The sequence below is a fragment of the Callorhinchus milii genome, unplaced genomic scaffold (assembly GCF_018977255.1).
Source record: "Callorhinchus milii isolate IMCB2004 unplaced genomic scaffold, IMCB_Cmil_1.0 Scaffold2, whole genome shotgun sequence".
Taxonomy (NCBI): domain Eukaryota; kingdom Metazoa; phylum Chordata; class Chondrichthyes; order Chimaeriformes; family Callorhinchidae; genus Callorhinchus; species Callorhinchus milii.
The window spans coordinates 36,557,118-36,575,718 of record NW_024704743.1 but is presented as its reverse complement, the minus strand read 5'-3'; the positions used below and the strand labels follow the sequence as shown (position 1 = coordinate 36,575,718).

The 18,601-nt window shown below is 44.9% G+C and overlaps 1 protein-coding gene across 1 annotated transcript in view; it reads right to left on the bottom strand.

Annotated features, from left to right (window-relative positions):
* ulk4 (unc-51 like kinase 4) overlaps positions 1-14,099 on the bottom strand; it is a 261,176-nt gene extending 247,077 nt beyond the window's left edge. The window contains exons 1-5 of the mRNA XM_042332045.1: positions 13,911-14,099; positions 6,449-6,600; positions 2,556-2,655; positions 1,614-1,753; positions 744-906 (exon numbers count right to left, since the gene is read on the bottom strand). Coding sequence (XP_042187979.1) covers positions 744-906; positions 1,614-1,753; positions 2,556-2,655; positions 6,449-6,586 — 541 coding nt within the window. The 5' untranslated portion in view covers positions 6,587-6,600; positions 13,911-14,099. The remainder of the gene's footprint in view (positions 1-743; positions 907-1,613; positions 1,754-2,555; positions 2,656-6,448; positions 6,601-13,910) is intronic.
* Positions 14,100-18,601: the final 4,502 nt, after the last annotated feature.

The window sequence follows — 18,601 nt, the reverse complement described above, 5'->3', positions numbered from 1 at the left end:
CCAAGGTTTCGCCCTGTCAGGAATCAAACCCAGGTCTCATCCAGTCTGGCCGGTGTATACACACCATTGTTCAGCACTCTGAGACAGTACCCTATTTGAAGGGTATTATATAAATGCAAGTTGTTGTTGTGAAATCTCTCTGTCTATACTGAAGCTCGAATGGCCCACATCCCATATTATGCTCCTCAACAATCTTCACCCTATCCCCATTTCATATCATATTCTCCAGGTCTCTTCTCAGATCTCGTTTCGAAGCCTTTAGCTAATTCCCATCATAATCTTTTATTCATGCAATTTTCATCAGCTTTTTCTTCTCTCTCATTCCCTTTTGAAACATAGCAAATTAACAAAGTGCTATATTCAATTACATTATTAAGTATTTACGTTTTCTCCATTTTGAAAACTCTGAACTTGTTTTGCCCAGCTGGGGAGGAGGGCAACATTTTCCAGGAACTGGAAGAAATTTGCTTTCAGAGTTTTTTCATTGATATTTTTAAATCAAAGACTTTTTTTTCTTGGCAGAATTAAGATTCTACTTTACCACCTTCAATTTAAAGCATGCTGGACTAACTGCTGACATTCACTCAGTTTATCTTAATGGGTCTGTAATCTGTGCATTTCTTTCCCACAGTACTTTATACAGCATTATAACACATGCATGTTGCACTAATGTGAAAATAAATAAATTTCACATTATACCCCATGGTCATATAGAAATCTAATTAATAAGGCATCATGTATACCTCGAGCCCGGCTTTTAGTGTTTCTTCTTTGCGTATTTTCATTGATCTCCTCTGTTCCTTCCTCTGTACCAATCAGAGAAAGGAATTCCTCCAGATTCTCTCCTTCTGTTTTTGCCAGACTGAAGTTACTGTACTTCAGAGTGCCAGGTCCATCCAACAATATCTATATGATCAGGTTATAAGAAATGACACAAAACTAATTGTGGTGGATTTCAAATGTTCATTGGTAAAGAGCTAAAAGCACTTCACCCAACTTTCTCTCCACAGACAATGCAATTCACATTGACCAAGAAGAACCAAAGAAATATATTCAAAGGAAAGGAAATCTTAGACACAAAAAAACTTAGGGTAGACCAAAAAGTGTAGTGCACGGAGCTGCAGTTTACAAACCAGGAACTTGCTGATTCAATTCCTGGTCCAAGCTGAGTTGGAAATCTCAGCCGGAACTACATGGAGAGGATAAATTGGTCCCAGTCTTCACAAGGTTAGGGTGGGGAAAACTATCCAGGTTTCCTGCTCTGGGTTGCTATTCTACTGGTTGTGTGCATGTGACAGTCATACATCTATAATCAAGTGGCCTGCCAACACTTGCTGAAAAGGCTCACACATGAGTATTGTCCAGTTGGATTGGGTTACTGGGTGGCAATGAGCAACGAAAATTAGAAAATAACTGGGCACAATACATTAAAAAGAAGTAAAATATACCTTGGGCAAAGAGTTGAACCAATTCAACTCAAACAAATCCATCTCAAATGATGTGTACTACAAACTTCAATCAAGAATACAAACAGGGCAAAACACACATTCATTGATCAGCGATTACAACTGAAGCCCAAGTTCTTATTTGGTACATGTAGTATATATATTTACCTTGGCAGGGTTAAGATCACAGAAGATTATGCCCAACTCATGGATGTGGCGCAAGCCTGACACCAAGTCAACACCAAACTCTCTCACAACCTCTTCATGTAAATATTCATCTTGGGTAATGACCATTTCCAAAGAACCTCCTGCAACAGACATCATATAATTGAGACTGTACATGCATTTTCACAAAACTGGAGTCAAATCAATGAGAATAACTCCAGGATAGCTGTGTTTTAATACAGTCAATGCAAAGTCAACTCTTGAAGTCTAAAGGGGTGGGGGGAGCTGAGAACAGGGTTTATTGGACCACCCAGAGGCTTTTTTACTGAAATTGAATGCCTTCAAAGGTTAATACAATACAAATTTACATTTATAGAATGCCTTCCACGTCAGAGGTCACCCCAAGGGCCTTAACAATTCTGACTGGAGACCTAAGATGGGGAGGGGTTGATTTGAATTGTTTGATCAAATGAGATCATCTGCAGATTTCACCAGGATAAACATTGTTTTCATCTCTGTGAGAATTCAAACAGGATTCAAATGATTACACAATACATTTCATTAAAGGTATTTTCCATTACTATTTAATGCAATTCTGATAATTGAAAGAACCAGCATTAAGAGTGTAAAAAGCAGCAGAATCCCAGAATGAACTCAGCTCTATATTAATCTGTCTACTACTAGTCATAGAAAATATTCCAGCGTGCTTCATGATGGGTTATGGATTGTGTGCCTTGACATCCAGCACTGACAGGTGGGAAATGTTCAAGATAAACATACAATGGGAAAACGCATAATATCAAAATTACTTATTACTTTCTAAAATAATCAAGATAATTTCAAAACTTTTCAGGGAATTCACCACTTTAGAAGAGAATTTTTTTTACAAATAAAGTCACACTTAAATCAATTGTGCAACTTTGTAAACAACATTTCAACTCTTACCTGTGCACAGTTCCACTACTAGCCACAGGTGGTTGCTAGTCTCGTACCATTCATTGAAGAATACAACATTCTGGTGTTCAATGTCATGAGTGAGCCGCACCTGTAGCACAATATATTTTACAAAAATAAGCACCTACTCCCCCATTAACAGCAAGAAAACAAACTTTTTACAAAATCTTTAATCTCTCTCCAAACATACAAAACGGCTCTTAATCCACAGCACCAGTTATTACTAAAAAATATTTTTATATATTATTCTGGTTTAGCTTGTAATGTAGTGAACCCACTTTCAGCGAAGTTTTTGAACTGCGGTTTGAAATGAACATTTGCAAATCATTTTCCACCTTCTCCTCCGTCACCTGCATTATACACCATCCCATACATATTTCACAGGATAGGCAGGCAATCTCCCTGCCAAGACTAATATCTCTCTACCAATACTAATATTTAACAGACAATTAGGTCGGCACTAAAGGCTGGGAAAAGATTCACCCTCTAAGTGTTTCTTTCACATTATTGGAAATGGGGAGAAGGATGAAACCCAATTGTGAATCAGTGGGAGAATTCACCTTGTGAAGAAAACTGACTGAAAACAATATAACCACCAGGAAAAAGGCAATAGAGGTGTATAGAATAAACCTTGCAGACATCCTTGAAGGACAGCCCAAAGCGCTTCACAGGATATACTGTAAAGTGGATTGAATGTATCTATAGGTGAACACAAAAAGTGAATTTGTACACAACAATATTCCACAAATAGCCATGGAGTGAAGGACCAATTTTACTTGGGGGAATATTGACCAGGAAACTGGGAAAAACTCTGTTCTCTTTTCGAGTAGTACTAAGGGATCTTTAACGTTCACCTGAACAAGCAGATTTCTTGACCAAGAAATATTTGATTAAGGCCGCTTCTTGACAGTACCGTGGGCACTTACAGCCATAGGTTGGCCACCACTGGTCAGACTACGAGTTCCAAGTCCCGACATGGGTCTTGAATTTATAACCTTCTGACTCAGAGTCAAGAGTGCTACAAACTGAGCCAGACAGACGCAGAAAGGGGGTTAGGTGGAGGGGATTAGGTTGGTGGAGGCTCATGTGGAGTATAGACCAAAAGTTGTTATTATTGTTGTTGTGAATACTGGGACAGATGAATTGGGTTGAATAGTTTCAACATGCACAGTTTATGTAGGTTGTATATTTTTGGTAAGCAGAGTGTCTGACAAACACAAACACCCATCAACCTGCCTTAGTGTATGCAAACCAGACTAAGAGTTTGTGCGTACTACCTAAACATGGAAATTCCCATATCTGGAATAGATTGCTCATTCTCTCGCTAGATGTACACACCTGACTTACCTATTTCTGGAGCACACTGGGCGCAGGTTGGCAGGTGCCAAGGTTTGGGGACCCCAGAGAGTGTGTTGGTATATACGGCCAGAGTTTAACTAGACAAAGTCACATAGCTGGCCACTGAAAGCACTGTCTGGCAAACTTCCTGCTGCTCTTGCAGCTAAGGCTGCCCTATCATTTAGGGCTTTGGCTTGCAGGATAAATAGAAATTGAGTAGGAAAATTCCTGGCTAGCAGGGACTGATGAGTTACAATGGCTCGTCTGTCATCAGTGCCCTGGAGCACTATGGACTCGCCGAGCTCAGGGAGCAGACAGAGGATCAACTCGATTGCAACATTCTGTTGGCAAACATGGAGTCAAATCAGTATGTGTGCAAAACATGTGTGTTATGTGCATCCAAAGAGACCCCGCTTAAAGGTCCACCGCAACCCCCACCCCCGAGAATAGTCACTAGTTGGTCATTTGACAAGCACAGGTTTGAGCCCTCAAAGGCAGGTTCCAGCAACTGCCTGCGTGCTTCTCAATCAACAGCACAACTCAGTATGTAGTGTGCCACCATCTTCCTGCCCACAATTCTGACACACATCCCTATCCATTGAGCGATGGTATTACCAGTTGGAGATGTGGAACTTGAGCCGTAGCTGCTTAGTTTTCTGCATACCAATAAGAACATAAGAACATAATAATTAGGAGCAGGAGTAGGCCATTCAGCCCTTCGTGCCTGCTCCGCCATTCAATAAGATCATGGCTGATCTTCTCACCTAACTCTGATTACCTGCCCTATCCCCATATCCCCTAATCCCTCTATTTTTCAAGAATCTATCAGTCTCAGCCTTGAAAATGTTCAAGGACCGAGCATCTACAGCCTTCTGGGGTAGTGAATTCCATAAGTTCACTACCCTCTGAGTGAAGAAATGTTTCCTCAACTCTGTTCTAAGAGGCTGACCCTTAATTTTAAGACTGTGACCCCTGGTTATAGATTCTCCTACCAGGGGAAATAGACCCTCAGTGTCTACTTTATCCAGCCCTTTAAGAATCTTATAAGTTTCAATAAGATCCCCCCTAATTCTTCTGTACTCTAGAGAATACAGCCCTAGTTTATTCAGCCTATCCTCATAGGTCAGTCCCCTCATCCCAGGAACTAACCGAGTGAATCAAGGTGGAATTCCAAGCACTGGTTATATAAACGTGTTCATGAACCCAATGAGCTTGTGATCAATGCTCAAGAATTAGAAATCTAGAGTCCTGACCGGAAGTCTTTCTAGATTGTTTGCAATAAACATATGCATCATACAATTAAACAGCAAAGTTTAATAGATATTAGAATGTGAACAAGTGATTAACATCTTTAAATAAGAATTTTGAATTTTATATAAAAACTCATATTTTATCTGTGATAGTATCCTTCCTTCATTCCTCTCTTCTATTGCAAGCTATATTTCTCCCCACATTCAATTCCTTCCTCTGCATTCCAGTAAACTCCACATCTAATTTTCTGGCCAAAGACCAAACCCAGACAATGTCAATGCCTTCATGTAACCATCCATTGGAAGATATGGAGAGGGCAATTTCAATTCTGGCTTCTTTTCATTCCCTGTTAGTGAGATACAATACCCATGATACACTCAGTAACTGCTCATCGATACACAGTCAAAACTGAAAATTCATCACTTATAACAACTCCACCGCCCCCAACACTCTTTGCTTTTTTTAGAAACATTGCCTGATGAGTTCATGATTTTTTNCCCTGTTATCTTATGAGTTTTGAGCCCTTGTGTATTGTTGGCAATACTATATTGTTTTGGAAAGGGGCACTGTTGAATAATGCAGGAGATCATTCTGGAACATGGGTATTAAATTAGAAAAGTTAAACAATAGTGCTACTACAATAATAGATATAATGGAATTGCATCAAATCATTAAAATACTGTACTGAGCTTCTGAATCACCTAAGGGCAAAGGCATTGACTGATGAAGCACAAGACCATTTAGACCTTTGGTAGGAAAAAACATTTGTCTACCAGCAATAAAAGGTTTGGGAACACTCAATGTTCCCCTCTTGAGCCCAGGGACAAGGAGACTATATTGTTGCAACATCAAAACAGTTAAGATCAATTAACTCAACATGGGCCAGGGGTCAAATTATGGACCTTACAAATAATACATCAGAAGACTGGAAACGTTTTATAAAAAAACTATTTTCCTTCATTCATGCCACCCCTGGGACCAAAGGGACTGTCAGAGACATGCTCCTATGCTCCCAAAAGTGCACTCCTGAGCTACCCATTATGAAGTATGATAACCCAACCCTGACATGACTGCCTTCAATTTTTTCTCGCTTCCTTTTGGTGACTTTCCATGTCAGGACAGCTGTGATTGGCAACTCAATTGACTGGCAACTAATAATCTCAAGCCCATATCAACTTGCACCATGGTGCCAAGGTAGAACCTCCAGTGGCTCCATACAGCACACTGTACTATTGCTCTAAAAATCCAAACACAACTCAAGAGTTATTGCCACATTCCAGAAACATATTACTCACCCTATTAGTGATCTCCGGTCTTTTGGATTTGTCAATGCAGAGAATAGCCACAAAATTGATAGTTCCTTTTCTTCTGCCTTTATAAACTATAGATTTATTTCCCTTTCCAATTTCTTCATATAGGACAAAATTTTCCATTTTACATATGTGCTCTGTAATAAGAAAACATTTATATTTACATATACACACATAGACATGCTCCTTCAAGAAGAACGAATACAATAATTACTTGAATTTATATAGCACTATTTCATGCAGGATGGAACTGCCTTCGTCCAGCTCCGCCACATCGCCCTCTCATGCCTTCAGGCTCTCCCCCTTTCCAGCTCAGTGTCAAGCTATACTGCTGTTAAGTGCTCCAAGACACTACCCGGGTGAAGAGCGCTATATAAATGCAAGTTGTTATAGTAAGATATATCTTGGGGCGCTAAAACTGGAGCAAATGTAAATTTATTTTGAAAAAGAAAACCTTGGCCAATTTTAGCTTGATAACAGTGTGACAAACAGAGATAATTTCTTAATTATTTTAATTAAAAATTAAATTATTGGCTGCTCGTCCTCTCTTAGGACCAGGAGGTGATAAGTCAACATCAAATTTTACCATTCTGATTGTTTGCCCCAGTTGATATCAGTTAACTCACTACAGCACATGGTTGTGGTGAACACCAACTTCAGCATGGACACTGTCCTGAAGGACAACAACAATAATAATAATCCTAATAATCCTTGCATTTGATATAGCGCTTTTCACGTCAGGAGGACATCCCAAAGCGCTTCACAGAACACACTGTAAAGTGAATTGACTGTATATTTGTGGGCGAACGCGGCAGCCAATTGCGCACAGCAATGTCCCACAAACAGTCGTAGATTGAAAATGACCAATTTAATTATTGTTTTTAGTTTTTTTGGAGGGATTATTATTAGGCGTGTGGAGTAAGGAAACTTGCCCAAGGTTTCGCCCTGCCTGGAATTGAACTTGGGTCTCTCGCTTGCAAAGCGAGTGCTCTAACCACTGAGCTACAGGACTCCACTTAGAAGATTCCAGGGCTGAGAAGGGGCAAAGTGCACCCTGCTCATGCTCAACCTTCTTCAAGGACAGCGAGGTCCCAATGCAGGTCAACCTTGTGGCATACAAGACCTATGTGCAAACAGTCCTCCTTTGTGGATCTGAGCTCCTGGGGATGCAGCGGAGAGGCTTCTTCCGAGTCATCTGCAAAGTCCAGGATCAAGCAGTGAAGTGGATTTGTGGCAAACACGGGATACAGCTACAGGAGGAAGGGCTCTGGCCTACACTGATCTGTCGCTAAGCACCCTGGAGGCAGAAGCGGAGGTGGTACCACAGTGGACACGTCTGTTTGCCAAGCCCCCACTCATGAAGACCTGCGTTAAAACAGCTGGTGCTGAGAAAGCCTGGTACACTGCATTGGACCTGGACCACAAGAACATCAAGGTGGCTGGCATGCCAACAGTGGTCCTGTAAAGGTCCACCAACCATGTTGAAGGTAGATGCCCTCCAGATAGCTGATGAGGAAACTCTGAGGCTTTGAGTGACAGCGGCTGGTAGGGTGGTCCTAGCAGGACAACTACCTGGAGTCCAAGTTCATGAACACACATTCGTACATCCAGCGGCTGGAATCCATCTTGATTGGCCTGCAGAGAGGCAAGCAGCTGCTGCTTAAACTCCGAACATCCAATTGGTGGAACCGTCGCTCAATGGAAGGGACGTGTGCCCGAGCTGCGGTCAGGAAGGCGTTGGTAATGCTCCGCAGGTGAGGGGTCAAACCCGCGCTTGTCGAACAACCAACTTGTGACTCTTCTCCTTGGAAGGGGGAGGGAGGTAAGCGGGGTCTCCTTGGTGCTGAACTGACTCCAAGGTGACACGCCAGACATCTGTGGCAGTCTCGGTTGTTCAGTTCCTGAGCCAAGTGGGTCCGTAGTATTCCAGGACACTGCTGATGGCAGCGCAGCCAGCCTGGCTCAATGGCAGGAAATGGAAGGGCAGACAGTTACTTGGGTTGGGAGTCATCCCACTCAGTTCCTGCTAACCCTGCAACCCAAAGCCCTAATGGGTAGGGTGGTCCTAGCAGGACAAGAAGCGGGAAAGCTTGCTATCGGCAATATGAATGGCAAGCTATATGGTTTTAGCTGGTTAGACTCCAGCAGTACCCCACACACACTCTGGGGTCCCCAAGCCCTGGCTCCGGCCAACCTGTGCCTAATACTTTCCGGAATTAGGTAAGCAGGATGAGTCCCTCCAGAGCGAGAGTGCGCATTCCAACAATCTATCTCTGGGATTTCCATGTGTAGGTGGGACACAGGGAAATCTCAGTTTGGTTTGGATACTCTTAAGCATAGTGGTAGGTTTCCACATGTGTCAGACACCCGGCTGACCAAAAAATAAACCAGAAAATATCTCACAATGAAACCTGAAATTAAGTTTAAAAATTTGAAATATACCTAAGACTTGCATTCTCACTATTGCATTGTTGGTGCCATCTTTCAGATGAGATGTTAAACTGAGATCTGCCTGTTCAGATGGACATTAGAGATTCCACAACACTATTTGAAAGAGATTCTCCTGGTGTCCTGGCCGACAATCATCCCCAAAATAAAACTGGTCATTCACTTCATGGTTTTTAGTGGGGCATTGCTGCGTGCAAAATTGGCCCCCACAAAAATACAGTCATTCCACTTTATAGCATATCCTGTGAACTGCTTTGAGACATCCTTCCAACATGAAAGATTATTTCAAATTAAAAGCGTAGTATTTTTATGCTGTTATGGGCCCCAGTAGAATTTAAATCAATCTATTTTGACTTTTTAAATGTTGCTTAACAGACATGCATTACAGTAGCTCTTTAAGGTTATAAATCAATCATATCCATAAAGTCATCAATCCATGCGTACAAATTTGTGTGGCTAGATTACGTCATGATCACATTAATCAGTCATCATAAAATTGCTTGTCTATTGCAGATAAGTGAATGGAAACAGTCAATGAACATCTTTGCTTAAAAATGTATTTGTTGTAACTTCAAGGGATCCCAGAATTATATGCATAATTAACATTTGGAATAAAAAATTGTGGTTGAGAGCTTCACAACCGCTCAGTAACCAAAAGCATGTCATAGACCCAAGCATTTGATCCCTTTTTGTTTCAAGATATCTGATTTCAACTGGAATTGTATATGTGCTTCAAGTGGTCGAAGCATCTAGATAAAAAGAGCCATGGTTCTCTCTCTAGATCACTGCCTAAGAATCCATTCCTAAGTGTGCGTGTGAACATTGAGTAAAGGCAGGACTCGATTTGAATGAGGTATTGAAGAGCTGCCATTGTTCACAAAATCATATACCAGTCTGTCACTTTCAATACGTTTAAAATATATAGGTGAATGGATATAGTGTGAGGATGGATCATGCTCAGTTGTAATGCTTCCCACAGCTGAGTAGCTTATCAGCTTATCTGTGAAGTCCGTAGCTTAGTGATTAGAGCACTCGCCTCGCAAGCGAGAGACCTGGATTCAAATCCTGGCAGGGTGAAATGTTGAGCATGTTTCCTTACTCCACATGCCTCTGTTTACCGAACAGTGACTTGAAACCCGGTTGTTAGTTGATTGATGAATTGCTTTTCCGGGGGTAATAATTCCTTAAAAAAAATTGGTTGCCTCAATCTACGACTGTTTATGAGACACTGCTGTGCATAATTGGCTGCCGCGTTTCACCCACAAAATATACCTTCTATTCACTTTATAGTATTTTCGGTGAAGCACTTTGAGACGTCTGGAAGACATGATAAAGCGCTATATCAATGCAAAGATTATTATTATCAACATTCATTTTTCAGACTGAAATGTAAAAGAATGGCCACTTAGCCAAGCACCAGTCTAACTATATCCCAGTGCAAGTCCACAACAACAACATATTATATTTGTATAGTACCTTTCACATCGGGAGGACATCCCAAGGCACTGGACAATAAGGGATTTGGATCCCAGCACGGGATTAGGATCGGAGGGGTGAAGGGCAGGGAGAGTAGGGTAGGAGGATGGCCAAATGCGCGATCAAAGAGGAGGGTCTTGAGACATAGTTTGAAGGAGGCAAAGGATAGAGGAAGACAAAAGGAATGTGGGCTGGAGTTCCAAAGGGTGGGGGCTGGGCAGGGGACGTGGAGCAGGCCAGAGCCTGCTGAGCGGAGGGAGTGGACAGTTGATAAGGGGTTAACAGGTCACAGAGGTAGATAGGAGCAAGGAAGTGGAGGGCGTTGAAGGCGGAGATGAGATATTGAACTCTATCCTCTGGGGAATGTGGAGCCGGGCGAGGGTGGGGGTCACGGAGCCTGGTGCAAGAAAGGACATGAGCTGCAGAGTTCTGGATGATCTGCAGCTTGTTGAGAAAAGAGTTGGGAAGGACAACAAACAGGAAGTTTGCATAGTCGAGCCTAAATGTAATAAATGGGTGGATGAGAGTGCCAGGGGCCTGAGGGGAGACAGTTTAGGAGCCGGGCGATGTTGCGTAGGTAGGGGAAGGCAGAGTGGGTCATGGCACAGATGTGGAATACAAAGGACAGTCGAGGGTCAAACAAGACACCAAGGTTCCGGACTGGCTTGGCGAGGTGGAGGGTGCATCCATGGATGGTGATGCTGCCAGTGCCTGAGGTGTGGAGGCGCTGACCGGAGCCAATCAGGAGAGCCTCGGTCTTGTTGACGTTCAACTGAAGAAAGTTAGCTCTAATCCAGGACTTGATGTCTGACAGACATTCTGTCCTGGAGTCGAGGGTTGTCCTGGAGTCAAGGGAGAGTTGATATGGGTTATGATGGTAGTGAGAGAGGAGGGGGAAATGGGTTTCAAGGTGTGGAGGGAGGGATGGTTAGGGTCCAGAGTATGAGAGGTAGATGGGGAGGGGATAGCAGTTGGAAGGGCAGGGGCAGCTGAGCGGATCCGTTCGATTTTGGTCTCAAGGAAGTCCAGCATCTCCTCACAGTTCGAGTTGGAGGAGAGGATGGGTAGGCATGAGAGGGTTGATGGAGATGCCGGTTGGTAGTGGAGAAGAGGAGCATGGGGTTGTTCTTGGCCTCCAAGATTATCTTGAAGAAGAAAGACAATTTAGCGGAGGCGAGGACAGAGTGGTTTTGATGTAGTCCAGCCAGATCTGCCGATGGACCGTTAAACTAGATTGAGCCAGGAGCGTTCAGCGGCACGCATCTATGCCTTCAGGGAGCGGTGTATCAGGTGATTTGCTTGAGAAGGAGGCAGTTCAGGAGGTGAGTGGGGCAAGAGACAGTTGTGGAGGAAAGTGACCAAAATCAGAAAAGTAGAAGAAAAACTCAGCCTCATCAGTAACAGGATTTCTAATTACAGTGTAAGCATATTAGAATTTTATAACTGCATTACTTGTCAATAATCCATTGTAAACTAATTTATAGGAAACAGGGCAATACACCATTTAAACATTGTTGTTTCGAACAATCTTAAAAGCCTTCACTAAGTTACAGTTTTATACATAAGGTACCCTTTATCCTGCTGTCATAAAAAAAATCACAATCACAGTTCAGATCACAATTTAAGCACATATCTGGCAAATAACAGAACACAATATCCCACCACGAACAACAACTTCAACTGTACAGAATTTCATGGGTTTGTTTTCAACGATATTGTCAATGGCCCTGATTTCACTCTCTCGGAGGTCATGTGAATCCCTTGAAATGTTATATCCTTTATAATCGTGCACTGTAGCCTATGTATTAACCTACATGACTACCTTCTGGGGGCTGTGGAGGGGGGAACAGGGCCTCTTTCGACTCTGACTTGGTCCAAAGTTTAACATAACATGTAGGAGCAGGAGTAGGCCATTCGGCCCTTTGGCAATGGAAAGTCAGAATGCTGAGCCAGCCTGTATTCCAGGGCACTGCTAATGAACGACAGGCCAGCCGGATTCATCGGTACGACTTGGAGGAGCATCCAGGGAAACTGGTAGCAAGGGTTCTTCCTTTTCAGCTCCTATTAACCCTGTAAGTCAAGGCCGTAATGAGTAGTGTGATCCTACTGGACAATCAGCAGAAAGCTTGCCTTAACAGTTCTGGTTAAATGAGAATTTTATGAAAATGGTCCTACATGAGAATTTCCATGTATAGGTGGGACGCATGGAACTCTCAGTCTGATTTGGGGTACTCTTAAGTATGGTGATGGGTTTCCAAATGTTTCAGGCAACTGAAACCATAAAATACTGAGTGACCATAAAATAGTATTATACTCCACGAAGCTCATTCCAATTCAACTATTTTATTAAAACGTAATACGGCTACAAGAAACATTGAGCCATAATATAAAATCTGGACAAAAATCAGTATGTCAAATAGTCTCGTAATTTTCCCATTGTCCCAATTTATATTTTATACATTTATAAGAATGTAAACTAAAGACTGCTGTTTTAGAACTATATTATTACTCATCTATGGTTTTGTGCACAAATTCTCTGGTTATAATTCTGACTCCACCTACAGAGTGGGCTGTTAAAAATGAGTAGACATTGGCAAAATGGTGAGAGTTGGGTTTTGCTGAGAGTGAGTGGACTGACAGAGTGGACGGAGCTTTCAGCCAATCTGCCCCTTCTCTCAAAAGTTACTCCAACCACAAGCCGAGTAAATCCCAATTTAGAAAGACAAGAAACCTGGTTACAGATGTCAAAACGTGCCTCAACCGCATCAAAACGATAAGAAGCTGCTGGAAGTTGTTATCCAGCCTTCCTATGAACTTGTCGCAAATCCCAGACTCCCCAACACGGAGGGAATTCTTGAAAGCCGCTTGACCAAGCAACTGCGGGAAGGTATAAACGACCAGGACCTGTCGGGTCTCCTTCATCAGGGGAAGGAACAATATATATATATATATATATATATATATCCCTCTGCCGGGTCTTCTCATTGCAACCTCACACAAGAGGCCATTCTGACCATCGCGCCTGTGCCGGCTCCCCATGCACAACCAGTCATTCTTCACCACCCCCCACCTTAGCCTTCCCTCCCCCCCCCCATCCCCATCCTTCCCCCTTCCCTCCCTCCCCACTCCCTCTCATCCTCCTCCCTCCTACCCCCCCCCCCAATCTTCCCCACTCTCGCCCCTGTACCTTCCCTAACCCGCCCCCTCCCCCATTACACATCCCTCTCGAGCCAACAGGTTGGGGGGTGGGTGGGGTGGGGGGGGCGCAAAATCCTTGTTTTTTTTTAAATATTATACTTATTGTTATATTTATTCGAAAAAAAGCGACTCTGGATATTTTGTTTTAAACGCCGCGTGTTTGGGTTCTGTTTCTGCCGGAGAATGCCATGATGTGACCGCGAGCCTTTCTGTCCTGTGAGTGAGTGAGTGAGTGAGTGCGTGTGAGTGTCTCCCTCCCGCACACGGACTTGTGTTGACAATAACCGTCAGTGTGGGGGGGGGGGGGTCGCCGCGCGGCCATTACCGTCTCGCTGCTCGGCTCCCGGAAGTGCCGCTGGATCATACCATCGTCTCCGCGTGGGGAGACGCGCTCATCCCCGCGCCGCTCTCACAGGGCAGTAACCGGCACGGGCCCAGACGCCACACCACTCAGCTCGCGGCTCCCACGCCGTAAGTCACAGTCGGTTTTCTCCCACTGTGTCCGCGGTCGCGCAGGTAAGAGGATGGCGGTTTTGGATTCCCCCGCCCCCTCTCCCGCCGAAACGTTGGGGGCGATCCGCCTGTTGCGCGGCAACCGGGACGCTGCCTCAGCCGAGCTGACGTCACGCGGGGGGGGGAGGTGATGCCGTTGGGTTGGAGTGGGACGCGCGCGCCGCGCTGTCGGCTCGGCTCCGAGTCGGGAAAGGTCGTGGGTTCGGGCCCCAACGGTCAAGGACTTTGACCTCACACAGGTCAAGTGAGGCTGCGGCCTGGGGGGGGGGGGAGAGGTTGGGGGGGTAGGAGGGGAAAGGTCGGGGGAGAGAGGTTGGGAAGGAGGAGAGGTTGGGGGAGAGAGGTTGGGAAGGAGGAGAGGTTGGGGGAGAGAGGTGGGGGGGGGGAGAGGTTGGGGGAGAGATGGGGGGAGAGAGGTGGGGGGGAGAGGTGGGGGGAGAGGTTGGGGGGGTAGGAGGGGAAAGGTCGGGGGAGAGAGGTTGGGGGAGAGAGGGGGGGGAGAGGTTGGGGAGGTAGGAGGGGAAAGGTCGGGGGGAGAGAGGTTGGGAAGGGGGGGAGAGAGGTTGGGAAGGAGGAGAGGTTGGGAAGGGGGGAGAGAGGTTGGGAAGGGGGGGAGAGAGGTTGGGAAGGGGGGGAGAGAGGTTGGGAAGGAGGAGAGGTTGGGGGAGAGGTGGGGAGGAGAGGTTGGGGGAGACAGGTTGGGGGAGAGAGGTGGGGGGAGAGAGGTGGGGGGGGGAGAGAGGTTGGGAAGGAGGAGAGGTTGGGGGGGAGAGGTGGGGGAGAGAGGGGGGGGGGAGATGGTGGGGGGAGAGAGGTGGGGGGAGAGAGAGGTGGGGGGGGAGGAGGGGAGAGGTTGTGGGGGGCACCACTTCAGCTGAGTGTCAACTACAGGCAGTGTGTGGGGTTGGGGGGGGAGTTGCAGAAGGGCAGTCTGTGGCAACATTATTTGACGGCCACGACGTGGGGTTTGGCGTCAATTTGACCCTTTCCCTTTAGGTTCCTCCATTTCAAAACAATACCGAAGCTCTGTTGAAACTACCAACAGTCACCAGACGCATTGGTTTTGGGGGCATCAATGGCACCACACATCTCAATGCAAATCCATCTCCCATGTGCACGCTGAGCATTTTCTCTTGCACCCACCACACATTATTCAGCTCAGCAACGGGGCTCTTCAACTGTAATGTCTCCGTATGAAACTGTTGGTAAGCCAAAAGGTTAGTTTTCCCCAGAAAATAATTCCGATCTGACATTATTGGTAGCACAACGTTTCTGCTATTTTGCGGACTCGTGTGATGTGAAATTACTAATATGGATAATCCTAACATTTTATAGCACTTTTCACATGAAGAGAACATTTCAAAGAACTTCACAGGATATACTGCAAAGTGCAGTAGCTGCACATTTTGTAGGCAAATGTGGCTGTCAATTTGCATACAGCAATATCCTACAAACAGCCATGAAGCGAATTACCAAATTTATATGGATTTGCATTTAGATTTACTATTGACGAAGTTTAAATTTTCAAATAAAGCATGTGTATCAAAGAGTAAAGATGTATAAAATCCCTAGGGGGATTTAACAAAGATGATCTATTTTTATTAAACCATGTCTTATTTCCATAATTCTTTAAAAATATATATTAATGTTTTGGAAGATAATTACCATTCTAGCGATAGAGAAATACTTATTACTGTATCCCTTTTTTTGGTATTACTGGAGCTGGAATCACAAAACAGCACAAATAGGAAGCATAAACCATTGATCATAAACCACTGACTTAGAAGGCATTTATTCTTCCTTAATTGAGCAATATTTGTTTTCTAGTTGTCTTGTGTTACATAAGTGGTGCATTTTCCTCCAGTCTCATCCAAGTGGTCAATATTGATGAGTCCACCACTTTCCACCAGCAGTAATTTGATAGTAATGAGCAGCAGGCAATTTTTTTTCAAGCTAATCTGGAGATAAAAGGCAACTGTCACAGTTGAAATCCTGCCCAGCAGAAATCATCTGTCTATGTGGACCAGTGATGAAACCCAGGGACTTCCTAAGCTGTCACACAGTATCATTTCAGTTATTTTTTCATTTTATTTATACTAATTGAGCAAATATAAATTTCTAATTGCATTGCTAAGTGCAGAACATTGGAATCAAAGCCAGGTGTTGGACAGATGTGGAAACCCATCATCTTGCTTAGGAGTATCCAAAGAAATCGGAGTTTCATGCATCCCACCTATACATGGAGATTCCTGAGATGTTGATTGGAATAGTCTCTCTCCATGGAGGGATGCATTCTGCTTCCTTAATTCCAGAGTGTAGAGGCGCAGGTTGGCAAAGATCAAGGCTTGTGCATTGGGCTACGGCTGGAGTCTAAACAGCTAAAACTACATAGTTTGCTATTGAAAGTACTGTCTGGCAGGCTTCCTTGTCCCTAGGGTTACGTCTGTCTTTCCAAGTCCTGCCAATGAACTGTGTTAGCTGAGCAGCCACCAGCAGTGTCCTGAGTACTGCGGACCAGCCTGGCGCAGGTACTGGACATCCAAGATCACCACAGAGATTCTGACATTCCATTGCCAAACATGTCACGTTGCAGTTAGTTGAGTTCCAAGGAGACCCCCCTTCATTTCTCCTCCTCCCACCCCCTGACAGTCCTTTTCACATTTATTAACTTGAAATTTGCCTTATAGCTACAGCATATATTTGACATTATTGATGTAAAAGAGCTCAAAAACAGCAACAGTGTGAAACACACACGCGGACGCGCGCGTATGGAATAGATGCAGTCTACAGCACCATTTAATAATAACAATGCTTGCATTTGATATAGCGCCTTATCACATCATCGAGACGTCTCAAAGCGCTTCACAGGGTATACTGAAAAATGGACTGACTGCATTTTCTGGGCAAAATGTGGCAGACAGTTGCACACAGCGATGGCTCCCACACAGCCATGTGACCAATTTTATTTGGGGGGGATTTGTTGGCCAGGACAACGAGAGAAACTCCCTTCTCTTTCCGCATCATACCCACGAGATCTTTAACATCCACCAGAAGGGGGTTACCTTCTGACAAAGCAACCCACACCTCCCCCTGTGCTTCCAGGTCCCAACGTGGGGCTTGAGCCCACAACCTTCTGACTCCCGAGTGGAGAGGGCTACCAACCGACCGAGCCAAGGCTGACACACCAAAGAAACGTTTGACTTCAGCAGTGTGCACCCAATGGACTGGCAAGTGGTTAATCCTCAGTGTGAATCCCCCCCCTTCCTTCTCCTGAGGGTTTTAGCAGCTGACGTCGGTGGAGTGCAATCCCTGTGTGACAGTGAGAGGGCGAGAGAGAGAGAGAGAGAGACACACACACACACACATACACACAGAGAGAGCAGCATGGAGGAGAACCGAGGCTTGAGCACAGCAGCACCGAGCAAATAAAAGCTGCAACGAGAGAGAGAGAAAGAGAGAGAGAGAGAGAAAAAAAAAATACTCGCACCGGCAAATCCTTCTTTTTTGTTTTTAACGCAACGTTTTCTTGCTGTGCAGCAAAAGCGAGCCTTGCAGCAGTTTAAAAGAGGAAGTGCAGGGCGAGGTGCTCTCCAGGCGGATGACTGGTTTCGGAGCCGTCTCCTAACCACGCGTGGATTACATGCATCCACACCCTCTGGGTCTCTGCTGCCCGCTATTGCCCAGTCACCCGGGGAAGAAGGGGGCGGCCAGGGTGGTGGGTGGTGGTGGTGGTGGTGGTGGGTGGGTGGTGGGGGAGAGAGGGGAAACATCAAATATTTAAACGCAAGCAAAAAAAAAAAAAACCACCCCCACCCCCAAAAAAAAATTTAACTGCAACGAGTTGAATGTGAGCTGGGAAATCGGCTGCCCGGGGAGTGGGGGGGGGGAGAGGAAGAGAAGAAGAGAAGAAGAAGAGCTCCTGGACTTTTGCGGAGGACGAGAAAAGCAAGAAAGAAAAGAAAAGAAAAGAAAGAAAGCAGCCAGAAAAGTCAAGAGGACGCTCCTCCTGGTGAAGCAGCAGCTGACTGCAGCCTTCCTCTGCTGGGAAACTGGCCTCGGGAGTGCTGCTGGGGGGGGCGGGGGGGGACCGCTAAGTGAAGAAGGTCCAAGGGGCTCCAGCCCCCGGGGAGCACCGAGAACCGACCCAGCCCGGGATTATATTATCTGCAGATACAGTATTATTATTATTTTTTTTGCACGATTAGAAGAACCCCTCCCCCCGCCGCGGGCACTCGGTAAGTGTTGCTACACTGGATGCCTTTTTTTTTTGCCCTGTTTCTCGGTGTGTAGATTAACGCGACTGTCGTGCGTTTTGCGGGGGGGTTGGAACAACTGTGTGTGTGTGTACGTTGCTCTTTGAATTGTGTGTATGTGTGTGTGCATGTGTGTATGTGTGTGTATGTGTTTGTGTGTATGTGTATGTGTGTGTGTATGTGTGTGTGTGTGCATGTGTGTATGTGTGTGTGTGTGTGTGTATGTGTGTGTGTGTGTATGTGTGTGTAT